The sequence below is a fragment of the Heteronotia binoei genome, chromosome 19 (assembly GCF_032191835.1).
Source record: "Heteronotia binoei isolate CCM8104 ecotype False Entrance Well chromosome 19, APGP_CSIRO_Hbin_v1, whole genome shotgun sequence".
Taxonomy (NCBI): Eukaryota; Metazoa; Chordata; class Lepidosauria; order Squamata; family Gekkonidae; genus Heteronotia; species Heteronotia binoei.
The window spans coordinates 45,850,608-45,870,778 of NC_083241.1; the positions used below are offsets into that span (position 1 = coordinate 45,850,608).

General features: G+C 51.9%; 1 protein-coding gene across 1 annotated transcript; it reads left to right on the top strand.

Annotated features, from left to right (window-relative positions):
- Nucleotides 1-278: 278 nt before the first annotated feature.
- ONECUT1 (one cut homeobox 1) lies at nucleotides 279-12,301 on the top strand. The gene is made up of 2 exons (XM_060260004.1): nucleotides 279-1,218; nucleotides 11,869-12,301. Exons 1-2 carry the CDS (start codon nucleotides 279-281, stop codon nucleotides 12,174-12,176), a joined length of 1,248 nt encoding a protein of 415 aa, XP_060115987.1. The 3' UTR covers nucleotides 12,177-12,301.
- Nucleotides 12,302-20,171: the final 7,870 nt, after the last annotated feature.

Here is a 20,171-nt window from a genome sequence, read left to right on the forward strand (position 1 = left end):
CGGGGAGAGGGGAGGGGGAGGTGCCGGCGACCAGGGCCATAGCGCGCATGCCCGCTCTCCCCCCCCCGCCCCCGCCAGCCAGCCCGCAGCACCCCAGCAGCAGCAGCAGCAGCAGCCACATCCCGGGCGGGCGGCGGGGCGGCAGAGCTGGTCATGGGGCGGGAGGCGCGCTGGCGCGGGGCAGGGTGGCGGTGGAGGCGGCGGCAGCAGCTGAGGCGGGAGCCGCGCTGAGTCCGCGGGCGGCTGAGGCCGATGGTGGGCCGACGAGCTCTGGCCCCATGGACCCGCGGCGGCAGCAGCAGCAGCAGCACCTGGCGATGGAGGGTCCCCTGGGCGAGCTGCACGGGCTGAGCCACCAGCCGCTCCACCGCGGGCCCCCCCTGGCCGCGCACCCCGCCCGCCCGCTGGCCATGCCGCCCTCCCTCCTGGACGCCGGGGACTTCCCGCACCCCGCGCAGCACCAGAGCCCCGCCGGCCCGCTGCCCCCGCCGCCGCTCAGCCCCATGAGCACCTACGCCACGCTGACCCCCCTGCAGGCCCTGCCGCCCATCTCCACCGTGGCCGACAAGTTCCCCCACCCGCAGCGCCTGGCCGGCAACGCGAGCGGCGGCGGCTTCGCCCTCCTGCGGGACCAGCGCGCCCTGGCCGCCGCCTCCAGCCTGAGCCACGCGCCCCACCACCAGCCCCTCTACACGCCCTACCCCAAGGAGGCCGCCGACCTGGGGCAGAGCCTGTCGCCGCTGTCCGCAGCCGGCCTGGGGGGCCTCCACGCGGCCCAGCAGGGGCTGCCGCCCTACGCCCCCCCCGGGCCCGAGAAGATGCTGACCCCCTGCAGCGGCTTCGAAGCCCCCCACCCGGCCCTGCTGGCCCCCCACGCCGAGCAGCCGCCGCCCCTGGGCCCTCTGGGCGGCCTCCCCCCGCCCCACGGGCCCCCCGGCCAGAGCCAGCTGCTGCGCGGGGCCCCCCGAGAGGCGGGCGGCGAGGAGATCAACACGCGCGAGGTGGCGGCGCGCATCACCACCGAGCTGAAGCGCTACAGCATCCCGCAGGCCATCTTCGCCCAGCGGGTGCTCTGCCGCTCGCAGGGGACTCTCTCCGACCTCCTGCGCAACCCCAAGCCCTGGAGCAACCTCAAGTCTGGCCGCGAGACCTTCCGCAGGATGTGGAAATGGCTGCAGGAGCCCGAGTTCCAGCGCATGTCGGCGCTGCGCCTGGCAGGTCAGCGGGGAGGGGAAGGGAGGCGAGGGGGGCTCTGACTCGGGCCCCTGGAGCCAAAGCAGCGCGCTCCCTGTGGCCGAGAGGGGAGGCCTCTGGAGGGGACAGCAGGCTTCTCGCCCCCCGCCTCCCTCCGGCCCAGGTCGGGGGCAGTGGGGCCCAGCAGGAGGGCTCTGGGGCAGGGAGAGGGGCTGCTGGAGGCTTTCCCCGGTCCGCATGCTGCTCCTCCTCCTGGGCGGCTCGGGGTCCGGAACCGACATAGCGGAAAAGCAGCGGAGACGGTCTTGGCCCGGAGGACCGCTCGCCCCCGTTCTTTCTGGCGACCCGGTGGGAAGGTGGGCGACAGGAAGTCTCTCTCGGGGCGCGACGAGCGCTGGGGACGGACAGACAGAGCCGCGGGGGCCCCCAAGAGGCCAGGGGCGGAAGGAAGGGCCCCGCGCGGCTCCGGGAGCAGGGGGGACACGGGGCGAGGTGCGGGCGCTCATTTCTTCTGGGAGGGGGGCCGGACTCTGCAGGGTGCCCCTTCCACCCCCCTGCTGGGCCTGCGCTCTTCTGGGCCTCTCTGGCAGGCGCGGGAGCCGGTCTGGCTCCCAGAGTTCTCGGCGTGTGGGGGGGGGGGGTCTCGGCTGGCCCCTCGTTAACCTCGGGTTCTGGTCTGGCTGGGGGCCTCTGCCCACTGCGAAGCGGCCGGTCTTGAGGAAGACACATGCCCCTCCCTGGGGCAAACAATCCCCGCCCGGGAAACCGGTCTGGGCACACAGCGCTTCTTTCCCAACGCGCCCCCCCCCCCCGAAGGCTCTGCCCTCTCCGCGCCACTTCTCTGCGACCTCCCCGACGGCCGCCCCCCCGCCCAGTCTCCCGGCTGCAGGTCTTCGGGGCGCCGCTTTTCTGCAGCGGTTCAAGGAGGAAGAAGACCCCTCCCCCCCTCGCCCCCCCCCCCCCCCACAGGTAGAAGGCAGGCATGGGAGGAAGAGGCGAGGACTTCCTGGGCAAAATGGGGTACAAAAGTCTCACGCAGAAGGCAGCTCCCGCCCTCCAAAAACATCCACCCGCAGCGCGTCTGAAGGGGGGGGGGGCGAGAATTCCGGGCCCGCCGCACTCAACAAAGCGTTGGGCGGGGGGGGGGGCTCCACTCTTCCTGCTGCCTGGCGCAGGGTTGGGGGGCTTCGCCTCTGGGGACGCTCCTGAAAGCTTGTGCCCCCCCTCCCGGGCTACTGCAGGTGGGAGTCAGTCAGTCCCGCCCCCCCCCCCTCCCCAGAAGCAGCTCTAGACAGGAAGGCGCCGTGGCGCCCACCCGGCCTCCTCCGCAGCGCTGGCCATCCTCTGCCTGACCCCCAAGCCCCCGCCCGGCCCGGCCTGGCCGGTCGCAACCCGCTCGGCGCAGCAACAGTTTGCAAACTTCGCAGCAGCAGCAGCGCTCCATTCCGAGGCCGCCAAGGCGGGGGGGGGGGGCAAGGAGGGAGGCCCGCTTCCGCAGGAGGACCTTTGGGCGTCGCTCCTTTTCTCTCGTGCAACGGGAGGGGGGCTGCCTGGAGCCGAACCCAGGCGCCGGGGGCGGTCCTCTCTGCCCCTGCTCCTGGCTGGCGCTTCAGCAGGACAGAGGGGCCGCCCCCAGAAAGGCCCCGCTGGCTGGCCCGCACCTCCTTACTGCTGTGCGGTCCGTGGAGTCCAGCATCGTGTTTGAGGCTGAGGACTCCTTCCCCCGGCCGGGCTCCCCCTCCGGCTGCAGGGGGCGGCTCCGAGGCCTCCCTCCCTCCTGCAGACATATGAACATATGAAGCTGCCTTCTACTGAACCAGACCCCCCTCGGTCCATCAACGTCAGTATTGTCTTCTCAGACTGGCAGCGGCTCTCCAGGGTCTCAAGCTGAGGTTTTTCACACCTACTTGCCTGGACCCTTTTTAGTTGGAGATGCCGGGGATTGAACCTGGGACCTTCTGCTTCCCAAGCAGATGCTCTACCACTGAGCCACCGTCCCCCCAGAGGGCCGTTCCCTGACTCCGTGGATGCCCCCTGCCTCCGACCCCGAACAGCTGCCATGGCTCTCTTCCCCTTCATTTCATCTTCACAGCAGCCCCGCGAGGTGGGTTAGGACCAAACTCACCCGACCGGACAGTCGCCCAGGCCCGGGAGGGATTCGGTTCCCCTAGTCCAGGACCGGGGCGCTCTCCAGAGCCGGCAGCTGCTGACCCGCCTCTCCTCCGGGGACTGAGCCCCCCTTTTCAAGCCACCTAGGCTGCTGCTGGTCGTCATCACTGCCCCTCCCTGCTCCTGGAGGCCAGAAGGAGTCCTTTGCTGCTGCCTGCCTGAGCCGAGCAGGGAGGGAAAGGCCCCTTATTGATGCATCCCGCGCACGATTCAACTGGCCTACCCGCGCCTCCCCCTTTGTCTTTTCCCTCCGTCGAACAGCGCAGCAGACTCTTCTCCCCCTTTCCCCAGACGAGACGCCCCCAGCAGCAGCAGCGCAGCGAGACTTAGGCTGAGCCGAACCAGCCCAGCCCAGCCCAGCCCGGTTTTGTGGCAGGCATCCGCTTTGGCCGGCCCGCGCGCGCCCTTCTCCAGAGGCAGGGAAATGGACACGACCCGCCTCCTCCAGGCTCCCCTGGGTGGGTGGACATTCAGGTCTCTCCCGATTGGTGGATCTTTCAGTGCAGGTAGCAGAGTCAAAATAGCCCAGAGCCAGGAGCCCTGTTTGGCTGTAAAGGGAATCGCTTTCCTAAAAGCTGTAAAGGAGGGTTGCTTCGGGCAGGAAACAAAAGTGCTAAACCTGGAACAGTAGAAAGGAGAGAAGGGCCGCTCCTTTCTCGCTCAGAACAGAAGCACGACCTGCAAAACATCCCCGACACCGGTTGTTAACCAATTAACAGGTTAGGAAACACTTCATTGGTCAATGGCTGAGATGGAAGCAGCGTCCACATTAATTTATTTTAAACATTTCCGTGCCATCCTTCTGCTAACCTAACCTAAGAGCTGAAACATTCTACGCATCACCAATAAAGCAAAACATTCAAGTAACGTGCAGAAGCCCACTGGAGGGGGGAAAGGCCCTGTCGAAAGCGGCACGAAAGCTTGAAATCGTCTCCGGAGCCTCAGAAGAGTCACAGCAGCCTGGAAGGCAGCAAGAAAGAAGAGGTCCCAGAGGAGGGAGGGGAAGCCAGGTCCACGTGGTGCCCGGGCGGAGCAGGAGAGAAAGGCCGCGCAGTCCCGTCTTTGTGCGGAGTTCCCTTCCTCCGCTGGGCTTTCCTTTGGCGGCTTCATCGGCTCCACGCCAGGCTCTGCTCTTTTGGAAGGAAAAGGAAAGGTCCCCTGTGCAAGCACCAGCCGTTTCCGACTCTGGGGTGACGCTGCTTTCACAACGTTTTCACGGCAGACTTTTGACGGGGTGGCTTGCCATGGCCTTCCCCAGTCCTCTACACTTCCCCCCCCCAGCAAGCTGGGGACTCATTTGACCGACCTCGGAAGGATGGAAGGCTGAGTCAACCTTGGGCCGGCTACCTGAATCCAGCTTCCGTCGGACTCGAACTCAGGTCGTGAACAGAGTTTAGGACGGCAGTACTGCGGCTTTACCACTCTGCGCCACGGGGCTCTTTCGGACATCGCCCTTTACAGGAGGATCGCCTGGGCGGCGGCGGGTCCTGCCAAGGAAACCTTCGCAGGACTGTGCTGCGTGAGGCTTCTTAGCAGCTTTCCATTTGGACTTTGGTTTTTCTGTGGGAAAACCCAATCTTTATTTTTTTCTGTAGACCCTCTAAGGAAAACTCACCAAATTAACTGGAAGGAAATGATCAATGATATGTTGAGGCCAATTTCTCCATTCCCTGGGGGGAGTGTCTCCCCAAGACTCCTCCTCTCTTTCTGGGGGCCCGCCCCAGCAGCACTGTGGAGGGAGCTCTTTCCCCACACTGTGTGGCCAGCCTTTTCTGTGCCCCCTCTTCCTTCTCTTGCCCTGGGACAGTTGCCCTGTATCCAGAAAATAATAATAATAATAATAATAATAATAATAATAATAATAATAATAATAATAATAATAATAATAATAATAATAATAATAATAATAATAATAATATTTTTTTATTTCTATCCCGCCCTCCCCGCCGGAGCAGGCTCAGGGCGGCTCACAACATAAAATAAACATTACATCGGTTTTACATTATAAAACATGGTTAAAACAGTTATAAATTATTAAAATTAACATAACATAACAATATGGCGTTATAAACATTAGATTTGGTAGACTTCTAAAAAATAGGACATTAAAACATTTCCAGCAGCATGCCTAGCTTTGTCATTGATTCTGTCACTAGTTGAAGGCCATCCTGAAAAGGTGGGTCTTACAGGCCCTACGAAATGCAGCCTTGGGGGGCTGTGGGTTTTTTTTGGGGGGGCATCATGGTCCCCCCAACATGGTGACATCAATTGTGACATCTAGGGAGGGGCACAAACTGACCAATGAGCCCTGGCTTGTGCACGATGTGTCTCCCATGATCTGCCCACAAACGTCCGCAAGGCGAGGCAGCTCAGAGGGCGCTCCGGAAGACAATCCAATGGCCTCTGAGCTGCCTTCTCCTCCGGCCTGATGCGCTCGCTGCCCCGCCCCGCCCCTTGAGAGCAGACCCACCAGCAGCCCTTCACTCGAGTGGAAAGTTAGCGGGTGAATATTGGATTTATACCCCGCCCTTCACTAGCCAAAGGAGTCTCAGAGCGGCTTCCAATCTCCTTTCCCTTCCCTTCCCCTCCCCACAACAGACACCCTGTGGGGTGGGTGGGGGCTGAGAAAGCCCTGACAGAAACTGCTCTTGTGCAGAACAGCGCTGAGAGAACTTGTGACTGACAAATTCTCAAGAAAGAAGATCCCCAAAAACTTTCCTTTGCTGCAAAAACCGCCCCCCCCCAATTGCTAAAGGAGAGGCGGAGAAGGGGAAGTGTATCTGTCTTCAGTGCCATTCAAGTCCTTCTTGCAGGGGGGGCATGTGGGGGAGGGGGGTGCACCGCTCCTACTGAAACCGGCCTCATCATGTTCCTTCTCCTCAGCGTTTCTCTTGCAGCCCAGGAGGAGATGGTCTTAATTCCGGTTGGCTGCTTCCTTCCCCCCTCCCCCCCCCCGTGCTGTCATGGCCTCACTGATTCATGACAACCCCACAGAGTTCTGAAGGCAGGAGAAGAACAGAGGTGGCTGGCCATTGCCTGCCTCCACCTCACACCCTGGACTTCCTGCTTAGTTGCCAAGACCTGATGTGGTCTGGCTAACTTGGGCTGTCCAGGTCAGCACACTGTTGCATCATTAAATAAATTCACACACCCACACACCTCTGTTCTCCTTGCTGTCAGCCTCCTGTGTCATTCAGTCACCCCACCTTCAGGCCATATTTAGGAGAAGCGAGATCTGCTCCTTCTCTTAGTCTGCCGGAGGAGGAAGTCATTTTCCTTTCTTTTCCGTAGAGAGCCTGTTTGGTGTAGTGGTTAAGTGTGCAGACTCTTATCTGGGAGAATCGGGTTTGATTCCCCACTCCTCCACTTGCAGCCGCTGGAATAGCCTTGGGTCAGCCATAGTCTCTTGTGGGAGTTGTCCTTGAAAGGGTAGCTGCTGTGAGAGCCCTCTCAGCCCCACCCACCTCACAGGGTGTCTGTTGTGGGGGGAGAACATATGAACATATGAAGCTGCCTTATACTGAATCAGACCTTTGGTCCATCAAAGTCAGTCTTGTCTTCTCAGACTGGCAGCGGCTCTCCAGGGTCTCAAGCTGAGGTTTTTCACACCTATTTGCCTGGACCCTTTTTTGGAGATGCCAGGGATTGAACCTGGGACCTTCTGCTTCCCAAGCAGATGCTCTACCACTGAGCCACTGTCCCTCCCCTTAGACATAGGAGATTGTGAGCCGCTCTGAGTCTTTGATTCAGAGAGAAGGGCGGGGTATAAACCTGCAGTCCTTCTTCTTCTTCTACTGGTATCAGGTGATGGTCTCCGTTCAGTGAGCTTTGTGGGGAGGGGGGAGGGCTGCCAGGTCCCCAGTGTCCAGAACCCAGAAACTGCTTGCTTGGAGCCTGAGGACCTCATAGGCCCAATGATGTCTTGGGGAGGGACCTGGTAGTGATGTCACACTGCACAGCACTGGTCTCCTTTCCTGTACCCCGAGATGCTCATGCTCAGGTTTTCTGCTTTTGGGTATCGTAAGCCTCTTGGAAAGGTAACTGCTGCTGTATCCCTAGAGCCAGGATGTTGGGGGAGGCCTTGGCCTCTATGCCTTGTTGCTGGCTGTCCAGAGGAACTGGCTGTCTGCTGTCTGAGAGAAGATGTTGGGTTAGATGGACTACTGTTCTGATCCAGCAGGGCTCTTGGGATATTCTTCGGTTCTTAACGCTGATCTTTAAACCACTGCAGCTCCACTTAAAGTTAGCCTGTTTTGTTTAATCATCCCTGGGACAGGAACGGAGAATAGGGCAGGGAGAGAGAGAGGACTGTGTGTTTCCCCCTTTTCCTTATTCCCTTGCTCGGCCTGAAATGGATGGACACACTTCTACATCTGTTCGTTTATTTATTAAGCTTCCTTATAATAAGAAAGCCACCAGCCCTGTAGTACCTCAGTGATAACTGGCAGAGTAGCAGAATGTCACCTCGGTCTGCACGAGGTCCTGCAGGGCACAGGTGTCATGGGCAGAGTTCCACCAGCAGGTTGGCACCTGGCTCTGGTTGAAGGCAGCTGGATCTGAGAACTGGAGTGCCTCTTGAGAATGCGATGACCAAACTTACCGTTTCAAACTCTTTGTGTGCTGATTACCGGCTATGAAATATCAAATACAACTCAACTAATGTAGTCCTTGTGTGCAGCAGAACTCACAAATGGGCATAAATGCCTCCACTAACAAGTAACTATGGTATGATTGACCCTGGATACCTGTAGGACACCCAGGTATTTTTTCTGCTTGCCTTTTGATCTCCAAGCCAATGGAAGAACTGCCTTTTCATCCCCAGAGCACACAGTCTAAAGTTTCCTAGATTGACCAGGATGGAGAAGAAGGCTGAAAGAGGCTCATTTTAGAATTGCCTAGTGATTCCCTTGGATCAGGTGGTGGGGCAGGGAGGGGGCGTGTCCCCAGCTCTGCTTCTGGGCCACCCTTCCTCACACATGAGCATGTCTCCACCACATCCAGTTCCTCTTGACATTTTATTCACAAACATTGTGAGAAAGAAATCTGGAAGATAACCAGCAGTTGTTTGTTGGCAGTGTCCTTGAGGCTGATTGATTTATACCTTTCTCCCCTCAGCCTCATTTACTTTTTGTTAATATTTATCTACAAGTGAGATTAAAAGTTTGCTGCTCAGAACTGGGAACAGCTCAGCAGGGTTAGATAAAATTAATTGGCAAGAAACGCCACGAAGCACAGGCTGGAGAGAGACTTGACCCAGACCAAACCAGAGGGGTTACAGGTGGCATCTCTCTTGGGTGGCATCGCACTGCCCTCCAAAACGCGGTGCGATGAGTGCTGCTGGGCAATGGCAAGACGGCTGGTGGCTGCGTCAGGACTGACCTCGTTCACCTTCTGCAGTGGGCGCACCAGCTGCCCCCTCCCTCCCCCCTCCCCGAGGGAAACCAGAACTTGGGGTATCGATCAAGTTTCTGAGCCCCTGGTTTCCTCAGGGTGACTCAGGGCAGTGGCTGCCTTTGGGTCACATCCTGGCTGAACTACACTTGGCCGCACTGTGGGTACAGAACCCATGCTTGGGTGTGGGATGCATTAGAATGAGCCATTGCTGGAAAATAAGGAGAAGTCCAAGCGTTTTTCAGATACTTCTGGCAGATTTTTCCACCAGGTAGGGCCAGCAGTGGCCTCATAGTCAGCCTCGGGGAAAGTAAGGGATTCCTGCTGGTTGCAGCCTTGTCATCCTTGTGTGCGTGCGTGTGCGTGTGTGCGTGTGCACTTCTGAAGTCTTTGCTGACCCTAGATACACAGCTTACAATTTTGAAAGGCCTTTTTAAATTAGGTTCTTATCTTGGTTTTAAGCACAAACGTTTATTATTCTATTTTTAATCCACACAACTTATGTTTCTTCACTGAACATTTTTAAAAGGAAAGGTAGCACATAAATATTCTAAATAAACCTCTTTAAAAGATTCCTGATCCTGTGCACAAGCTAAGCTATGTGCCAAAAGTTCTATTCTAGTTTGGTGTTTGATGTGGCCATCTGGCCAACCTCATGGTGCTGCCAAAGAAGCAGGAACAAGAGCCCCCCAGTGTGGCTCAGGGTCCCACAGTCAGTCTGTGTGCCTTATAACACCCCCCCCCCCGGCTACCACACAACAACTGGCATTTGATCAGAACAGGCTAAAAGAAAGTTCTTAAGAACAGGAGAAATATCTGGGTATGGAAGGAATGTTTAGGGAAGGAAGCATAGTTTGAACCTTCTTGGAGAAAAGAACCTCTATCAGAAATTCCTTCTCCAGGAAAGGCACCAATAAGGTATCATGGATGTCCCTCTCAGGGCCTCATAATCCAAAGAGGCAGCTGTCCTGATATAGGTCTAGGCACAGCCTCTAAATCCTCTTGCGGCATTTTCAGTCACTTTGACTGGCTTCGGATCACTCAGCACAGGATGCCCAGCCTGGGTGTCAGAATCGTCTCACGGCTGCTCTGCTGCCCACTGCTGGGAGGACACACCCAGATCTGCGCTTTCTTGGGTTTCTCCCCCCTCCCCGTATTGAAATCAGCCCAATTTGATGAAAGATACCAGAACCAAGTACACATTCTGTGTTTATATGCACTGGGGCGGGGGGGGGGGGGCGTTGCTACAGTTCTGCACTTCTGTATACAGAAGTTCTGCATTTCTGTTCCTACAGTTCTGCACTTCCTCCCTCCCTGGAACCCCTGTGCCATCTAGTGGAGAACAGTAACTAGTGCAGAAAACTAGAATACTATTTTAAATATCTTTGGGAACTGCTGTCCTGGGCATCTTTTAAAGTTTTTTATTCTATTTTATTTGCCTCTTTATAGTCTGCTTTTCTCTCAGGGACGGAAGGGGGGCTGTGCTGAGTAAGTCAAGACTGTCAACAAAATGGGAGATTCAGTAGACCCTGCACCGCACGAGGATGTTTAGAAACAACCAGAAAGAACTGAAGCATAGCTCAAGTGTCAATATGACACATTAAGCAGTGTAAAAACATGTCAGAGGATCCTACGCAGAGCAGCAGTACAGACCAGCCCTCAAATCCTCCAGCTCAGTTCTCATCCTCTGTAGTTCAGCGGTGATGCCAGGCAATAGAGCCTCTGGGAGGGAGTTCAAAGTCACTGGGGGCAAGTTGAAAAGCCCCCACCCCCACCCCAGAGTCTCTCTCTCTCGCCAAACCTCTGCTAAGTCTCCTCTGGACCAACTTCCAATCTCAGTCCAGCTGATATGGGCAAAGAACTTCAAGCACTCTGGGCTGGAACCAGAGCTGGGAAGGTCAAAACCAGTGCTTTGTTTTGTGCCTGGAAGCAGACTGGAGACCCATGTAGACAACAGAACTACCTGAATGGGATCACTCTGGTAGATGCTAGCAGCGACTTTTTGAAGCCCACAGCCTTATGGGGGTTAAATTAGGACTGCCAAGCCTCCGCTGGAGGCAGCGGATCCCCTGGTTTGGGGCCCCCCAACCCGCTGGCATGGAGTGGATCCCCGCCCCCAAAGAGCTCCACCATCGTGCAACGGGCCCAGCACAATGACGTCACCTCCGGGTGATGGAGTCCCCTGCTGCAATATTTCAGGAAGGCAGTCGTGTTAAGGCTGCTTATTTGTTTGCACCAACCTATACTGTTTCTTATTTCACTGTTGCACTACTGTTTTACTACCCACTTGTTCTTCTAGAACACTTACATTAAACTTCTTGTTGTTAAACTGCCTAGGTCCTCATGTCTCTTTGGTCATGGATAGAAGGTGTTTTGTTAAGAAGGAAGACAGAGGGGTCAGGTGGGTGCTCTGGGTTCTCCCATATAGACCCTTACCAGAGTGGTGGCAGCCAGTAGACAGCCCTTCGTGGTCTCCTGCTGCGTGACACCTCCACATATCAGAGCAGGACAGTCGACTCTATTACAATTTAACACAGTGTTGGAAAGAAATACCAAAAAGTTGCCATTTAAGATGCTTCCTGCCAGTAATTTTAATAAATCTGTGGTGGGGAAACCACTGCAGTACTTACAATGATTTTGAAAAAGGGTTTTACCAGAAAAAGTATGAAAAAATAATTAACATTTTCATAACTCACAATATTACTAACCCTTTGTGATATATGGTAGCAATGAAGGTAACATGGAGTCATTGTGGGAGGCACTTGAATGTTTCTGAGATTTTCTTGTAAACTGCAGAAGCGTCACACTCCTTATTTTAGGCAAGTGTTAGCCTTTGTTGATGAAGTATGGAAATGAGGGGAGGCAAGAGCAGATGTGTTGTTGAAGACAGCTGTCAGTTCTTTAGAGTTACTGGTAAAATGTTTGAATATTGTTTACTCTTCTTCTTAGCCCCTTAAGAAGCAAAGCAAGAGCCAATTGCAAATGTCAACATTCAGCAAATTGCTGCCATTTGTCACACTAGACATGTGAATATGAGAGACAGCCATCCTCCTTTTGTGTAGAAACATAATCCCCATCTGCTCATGCATTCCCATGTGTTTTTGTTTCTTTTAGCTTGCAAACGAAAAGAGCAGGAATACGGGAAGGACCGAGGAAACACTCCCAAAAAGCCCAGGTTGGTCTTTACAGACGTCCAGCGTCGAACTCTCAATGCCATATTCAAGGAGAATAAGCGTCCGTCCAAAGAGCTGCAAATCACCATTTCACAGCAGTTGGGGCTGGAGCTGAGCACGGTCAGCAACTTCTTCATGAATGCCCGAAGGAGAAGCCTCGATAAGTGGCAGGAGGAGGGCAGCTCCAGTTCCAGCAACTTATCATCATCATTGTCATCCTCTTCCTCAAGCACTTGTACCAAAGCATAGAGAATCAACCACAAACTAAAAGTCGGTGGAAAAGCTTTAAAATAAATGACCCAGTGAGCAGGACCTCAAGAAAACAGGTTTATCAAATGTTTTTAAAGGTTATTTATAAATCCATAGAAACCAAAGACTGATGTTTCCTGATTCTGACTTTGTTCTAAGAAACACACTTTAGTAGAATCAGAGCTGGCAAAACAAGACAACTGCAAAGGAAGAAAGAAACCAACAACAGGTGTTCACACCTTCCTTGACCATCCTTGGTTGTTGCCTGGCTTGGAGCTGTGTGGTTACATGTGCAGAGTCCTTGAACGCACCTTCAGACAGGGCTCTTCATTTCACAGCCATGCCAGGGAGGTAGATCGTGTGTCACTAACACTCCTGCGTACACTCCAGCATTGAAGAACTTCCCCAGGGCTAGTTTCCTGAAAGTGTGACTTGAGTCATCTGGGTTCATTTGAACAGTAGTGCAATTTGGGCTCTTGGAATTGTCCATGCATTGCCAGTGCAATATCTAGATACAAGCTCAAGGAAAGCAAAGGAGGTTTCACTGTTACCCAAACCAGTGCATTCTCTTTGTTTGTTAAGGAATATTTCATTTTTCAAAACCCACAGCGTTCCACTACAAAAAAAAATCAAGTAGGTACCAAAGAGCACATGTGCAACAGGTATTTTGTTGAAATGGCATAAACTGGCCTTATTGCATAAGATGCCACCCTCTGATCAAGTCCATGATGCTTATGGTGGGCATTGTTGGCCTTAGTGATGCAGGGCTCTCCGGAGGGATTGGGCAGCCGGGCAGTGTCGCTCTCTTCTCACAAATGGGCTGGGAAGGCTGCCAGGAACTCTGCTTCAGACTGCAGGACCGCAAGAGGCTTTGGACAGGGCAGGAGGAGCCCACGGTTGGGCTTCAGTGTTGATAGTCGGATAGCTGTCTTGATACAGCCAAGTTGGCTTTGCGAGTCTCAGACCTTCTGTTCTCTCGCACTGTACATTCTCAAGAAATGCTCCCTAATTCTAGTGGCCAAACTATCCCAGTTTTCTCTGTGTGGGCGGTGTGTGCACTCCCCCTCCCCGGCATTAAAGGCATGCTCACAAAACTGAAACTGTTTAAATGCAGGCAGCCAGTGGTGGGATCCTGCTGCTCTCAGGGACTCAGGGGACTTTAAAGACACTTGCAGCATGATCCTACCCAGAGTTACGCCTTCCGAAGCCCACGGCAGTGAGTGCCTTTGGAAAGGTACCGTCTCCTTCTATTGGAAGCACATGAGGCAGGCAGCACCTGTTGCTTCCCCTGTGGAGAAGCCTGATGGTCTGAGTCACAGCCCAGTGATGAGGAAGTCTGAGGAGCTGATGGTGGGGATGCTTTGCTTTATAATAAGACAGGCAACCCCACCCACCACCAAGTGAGGGGGAGGGTCAAGTAAATGCAACACGATGTTCTTCTTGGCGTAGGTTTAGGGCAGCAATGCTGAGCCAAAGACTAACACTTGGAGTCTTACTTCTGCAGGGATCTCCTTATCTGGAGTGGGACAACCGTGGATGAGGGAGGCCAGGCCTATGGGAAGCAGCTGTGGCTCAACCACAGAGCCTTTGCTCCCAGTTTCTCCAGTTAAAGTGAACTCAGGAATCAGACACTAGGAAAGACCTCTATCTGCCTAAGACCCCAGAAACCTTTGCCAGTCTGAGTAGACAATTCTGAATAGATGGTCTAAGGAAGGTCCATATGTCCTTAATGGGTGGGGGGACGGTGGATGGGCCCCCATTCACCAAAAGCAAATTGTAAAAACAGGTGCTGTGGGTGATGCATGACTGGTTGGTCTTAAAGGTGCAACTTGGCTCCTGCTTTGTTCAACTGCTTCAGACCAATATGGCTGCCCGCTTGGATCTATCTTTGGAGACGGAGGAACACTTGAATAGTCTGGACAACTTCCCCACTAGAAACACTTCCTGTAAACAGCTGCTCAGTACTTAAGACAGGACTATTAATTTTTCAAATAAATCTAGCAGCTGGCAGAAATTGTTTCCAGATGTTTGAGAGCTATAAGACATGAATGTCAGATGTTTGGGAACCGCAAGGAAGGAAGCAAGGAAGAGAGAGGAAGAGGTGGAAGGAAGCAAGGAAGAGAGAGGAAGAGGTGGAAGGAAGCAATTGGCTGGTTTGGCTTGGCAAAGTGATTTAAAGAGAGAAATGCCTTTTCCAAGCCAGCTGATGGGGCGGTGGGGGCTTTAAGAGCCACACAATATGTGTGAAAGAGCCACATGTGGCTCCCAAGCCACAGTTTGGTGACCCCTGGTTTGAGAAAATAGCCTTATCTTACCAAAAGCTGAGAATTTAAAAATTTAAAAAAATCAGGGAAACCAAAACCATCTAACATTTCACTGTAATACTTTTGACATAAGATGCTGAAACCAAGAGAACCATTAATACTAGCAAAGAAATTTCCCCCAATATGAAGTTTCAGTGCCTCTTAGTGGTGCAGACTATTAAACATCTTCCATCCCATAAGGAAGGGTTTGGCCCCCATGCAGGCCACACTGGTTGCCCTTGGGCACTTTCCATCTGCAGAAAGGAAACCTGTGGCTGGGAGGGGAAGTGACAGAGATGCAGCAGTCCTTGCATGGCCATAGTGAGTGGAAAATGCTGCTGCCCGGCTGCATCCCTGCTTGTCTGTTTCCTGTATTAACTGCCAGGCCATTCTGTCTCTACAAGACAAGAAAATGTCTGCCCTGACCTGGAAAGCTCAGGCAAGCCCAATGATCTTGTCAGATCTTGGAAGCTAAGCAGGGTCGACTGTGGTTAGTACTTAGATGGGAGACTCTCTGTGAAATACCCACTCAGGAGGCAGAGGTAGGCTTATTCAGCCACCTCCCTGAATATCCCCCAGGGTCCCAGTAAGGGTCAGTCACCAGAGGTCAACATGACTATCAGGTGCAGACACACACACAAAGAAAAAATACAAAAAAATGTCCCATAGGCATGAACTTTTATGTCTGACAAGTCATCTATCAGGCCCTCCCCACAGCCACATTCGGCCTCCCTGGGGCCACCCTCCTGTCTGCAGAGACAGACTTCCAGACATGCGGCTCTTTGGGTGAAGCTGTGATTGCTGGGTGTGGTGCCTTCCGGCAGCTGATTTATTGTACCCATGGCTGTACATTTCTTTCACTATCCAATTAGCAAATATGCTAATACCATTTAAAATATGGCAGCTTGCTTTCAGGCCAATCAAGTGAGTCTAGCTAAAGCGCACTTGCAACCAGCATTTCACTCCAAGTGGCTTCAGTGGCTTGAGGGTCAGATGGGTTGTCTCTGCTGCCCTCCCACTCCCTGTCTGCTGGGCTGAGCATACTTTGTCCTTGGAGTGGCACAGCTATCTCTGGTTGTTACCCCCAAGGGGCAGAGGGCCTTCAGAAGGCAAGCAGAAGCGCAGGCAGGAGATGTCCTCTTGCCAAAAGCAGTGCAGCTGCCTGAAGTTGACCCACTTGCTGGCAGTTATGACTAGCAATGCTGAGAGCTGGTTTGTAATGTAGGGAGACAACCAGGATTTAGAAAGGGATGAGATTTTTAAAGCCTCCAGAGAGGAGCTGCGTGAGTCTGTTGTGTCAAATCAAGTAGGAGTCTTGTGGCATTTCAAGGATTAACACCTTTTTGTATTCTAGCATAAATTTTTTTTGGATTACAACCCACGTCCACAGGGGCAAGAAAATCTGGTATGTCTCACTTCATGTGCCTGATGAAGAGGACTCGAGTATACAAAATCTTGGACTAAAATGACATTTTGTTAAAGAGGCCATACAATAAAATCCATGTCCTATATTAGACTATAAAATGGATTTTATTGTTTTTATTCCTATAAAGTTCAATAGTTGCTAGGCAGAATATAAGTATTTTAATGGAGTAAAATATTAAATGTTTAACTGAGTGACGGTCACAGAGTTGACTCAAAACCTTCTGTGTTTTGAAGTCAAAGTTACTAATCCCTTAATAAAAATACTATACTGCAGTCTGCAGTAAGAGGACAGCTTCTCTTAGACACTGCAAAATTATCAGCCATATTTCTTCCTGATGTTAAGCAGGTTCCCTCTGGGCCATTCAAAGTGGCCTAGGAAGCCTGCAGGAGGAGGCCCAAGCCCACCCAAGCATCACAGCCAACACCCAGGATTGTTATTCCCTTCCTGGTTTTGTCGTATCTAAGAGTCCCAGGATGCATTTCTTACTGGAACAGAACAGATCTGTTTTCCATTTCTGCCTCCTTTGGATGCAAGATGAACACTAGGCATTTAGCAGACAAAGAGAAAGCACTTTCCCTTTCTCAACAAGGTATGTTTAGGGTGCATTCAGTGGTCCTAGAAGTCAACTGGGAGACTTTCTTTGGCCTTATGGTTTATTATTGTGTCAGTTGTATGTTACAGTCTGTAGCTATATCCTCAATATGCTGAGCGTAAGGAATAGTTACACCCACATATTTTAAAAAAGAAAACAGTGTATAAAGTCCTACTAAGTACAGTGTGAACCAAAGATGCTACCTCACTCAATTTCCATTGGTGATTTTAATCACATTGGTGAAACCAAAGATTCTCCCCCCCCATGTGCGGCCTGCTCCTGAGAAAGGAACTCCTTCTGCTAACCCTTCCATTTCCCAGGTTTACTCAGTGCGTGCAGTCGTCTTCCTCTGCAATTACACTTGTTTCTGACTTTTGGTACTGCAATGCTATCAGTGATGCTTTTGATAGACACATTGCATACTTTATGAAACTAGGATGAGTGCCTTGCTTGAACCAAAGTGTTAAACAGCTCCTGACCTCTTTATCTCTCACCTTATAGATGTACTGTTTGAATACCTCAGCCTGATAGAAAGGCCATTGATTTTTTAAAAAAAAACAAAACATGATTCTTCACCATGGTGCTTTCCCCCGTGCAACCATGCAATGAAACTGTATTTGAAACCAAAGGGAAATGTTTGTATTCCCAGTTTCTTGCTGGCCAACTAAAGATTTCTTCTCTTTCCTCTTGCTAGTGGTTTGAGTTCTTCACCCAGTCAGGCCGTGCATGACTTTCACCAATTCCTCCAAATACCTCAAAATAATAAATCAGTACGGATATGTTGCTTAAAGAGTCTATGTCTTAAGGCAGAAGTTACTAATTTGATCATTGTAAAGCTTATTTTAAAGCCCATGTCTTATTTATTTGTTTGAAAGATCTTTTCATTGTTCTGCTAAAGTTGGGACTTTTATTCCTTCACCAGTTTTGCAAATGCTCAACAGTGATCTAAACAAGCTCACAGTACAATCCCAAGCACAGTTTATGGGCTTTGAGAGGCTATAACTGTTTAGGATTGTGCTATATGTTGCTATAACACAGTTTTTGCTAAAACATTTATGGTGGGGGTTTTTTTGTAGCTGGAAGACTTTTTTTTACAAAATTAACAATGTCTGTTCAACAGGGTACAAAACCAGATGTGTTCTTATTTTTTTTAATATTGTATACTTTTAATTTAATTATGCTTTATATGCATTTATTTAATCACTGCTCTAATTTATGGCACTGTAATGGAAAATTTGTATAGAAGTACCAAAGTGTGGTGTTGTGTTTTACTGGTGCTAAGATCTACTGAGCATTCCTGTTTTTCAAGGCTCTTGGGTGCCTCTTCAGCAACAAACACTTCTGGGCACATGACAGACATGATCAGGCGACCCTCCTCTTCTTTGAGGTGTACCTGCCAAAATGAGTATTGACAGCACACAGAATGCAGAATAGCATTTCCTCCCATTTATTTCTCTTTCTCTAGAAACGTTATTCCACAGGTAGACCCTACCTATACAAAGAACAGAGAAATAGCTCCTTGTTTAACTTCCCCGATGTTTGTGAGAGGGTGGGGGCTATTTTTCTTATGTTTCCCCCCTCCCTTGTTTGTGTTTGTCATCCATAGAGGTCTGGCTGCAGAGGGCATCAAACTAAGCTCCCCTGAGGCATTTAAGCAACAAGTTTGCATTTTAATGAGGCTGAACATCTTCAGTGGTGTGATGGTACATTCAGATCCTCTCTGGCTTAGACCTGCTGATTCCAGCAAAGCAACGTGGGATATCACAACAGGCTTTAATCACGGCCTGCCTGGTTTATAGCATAGAATGGAAAATAAATGCATGGAAAAGCAGGCTTTCTCTTTCACCAACAGACAGGAAAATGGAATTGTGAGGGAAATGGCAGAAGAAAGTTGATTGTCAGGTACCAGAGCAAGGCCTGAGTCTTCGGCTACAGGGCTCCTTCTGTCATGCACATCCCCCCCCCTCCCAGTTGTGGGCTGCAGGAGCTTGCATGTGCCCCCCTTGGTCCCACTGGCCTGCCCCTCAGTGGCATGAGGGCTCTCCCACTCTGGTTCTGTCAGGCTTCTCTGCTGACAGAAGAAGCTGAGTTGGGGGGGTGGGGCACAAAGAGGACTCAGCAGTCCTGTCCCCAAAACGAAGGACGGTGTCTGTCAGAACTTCCTCTTTCTAACCTCTCAAGGAAGCAAGTGCTTCTGGGACAAAAGGGCATCCAGCCCCTGGCCCAGTCAGGGATTCCCACTGCAAGTGCGACTGTCAGCTGCTGCCCCTGCCTGCTGGTAATGATGGAGGGTTGGTGCCCTTCCCCTTCTCCCTGTGGAAGGAGACAATGGCTGGGCTTCTTCAGGGGCTGACCACACATTTCAGGTGCATTGGTTTTTATGAGCCTCAAGTCTACTCTTCTAATGCTTGTTAGGCAAACAGCCACTAGCCTGCCTAAAGTGTTGGACTGGATGGGCCATTGGCCTGATTCAACATGGCTTCTCTTATGTTCAATTACTCACATATTAAATTCAGTAGAATTATGCTCCTGCTGCTTCTTAAACAGAAAAGTATACTTGTTCACAAACATGTCTGAAGTGGAGGGGGGGATCAGTCTTGGCTAAAGTAATTTCTTAATTAATTCCTTGACAAACAAGAGGTACAGGAAGCAGCAACCCCCAGGGGAACCCGTCCAGGACACAGCACGCAAACCTGGGGGAGGGGAGAGAATCCTTCCCTGTATGGAGAGGAAAGAAATACCTTCATTTGGACACATGTGCTCTCCTTCTCTCCTCATTGGGATCCAGCCAACACTTCTTCCTCCAGAGCAAATACAAGTGGAGGAGGCTAGGCTGAGACAGACTGACAGCCAGCTTCCAAGGCCGAATGGGGGTCCCAGCCTGGCTCTCCCAGATTGTGGTCCAGCATTCTGACCTCCCCACTCCTGACCTTGCCGGTCTTTGGCTTTTCTGGAAGGTCGGTCTGTTGTGGCACAAACATTTTGGAAATCCCTCCCCAGGGAGACGTCTGTCTCATTCTACTGGTGACTTCTGCCGGTGAAGACTTCTTCCCTTTGGCATGCCCTCAATACGGGCTACTGGGCCCTTCTCCTGGTTCTGCTGAGGTTTCGGGAACTTTATCGAATTCTTTTATTATTTTAAATGTTCTTTTGAATTAAATGTTTTAAAACTGGTATCTTTGCCACCTTGGGGACTCTGACTGGGTGGAAAGGTGGCATAGAAATGTTTTAAATAAAATTTCTGCAGACAGATTGGTGGCTGGACTGGGACCCGAGTAGTCATAGAAGAGCCCTCACAACTCATCTCTACCAACATGGCCAACTTCACCATTCCCTCTCCCCCCCTCAAGGACTGGTCTTTGTTTCTCTGGTGTGGCTCCACTGACCTAAAGGGGAACCATTCGCCCTTCTGTGCCTTTATTGCAGAGTTTTATGATTGGGTCCTGAGATGCACATACACATACATTGTATGTGTGTGTGTATATATATATATACATATATATATACACATACACACACTATATATATACACACGTGTGTGTGCATGTGTTAAAAAAGCGCAGTGAATGCTCATTTGCATATTAGGCCACACCCCTTGACACCAAGCCAGCCGGAACTGTGTTCCTGCTCAAAAAAAGCCCTGCACACACACAGTTTGCATCTGCTATAGAAGC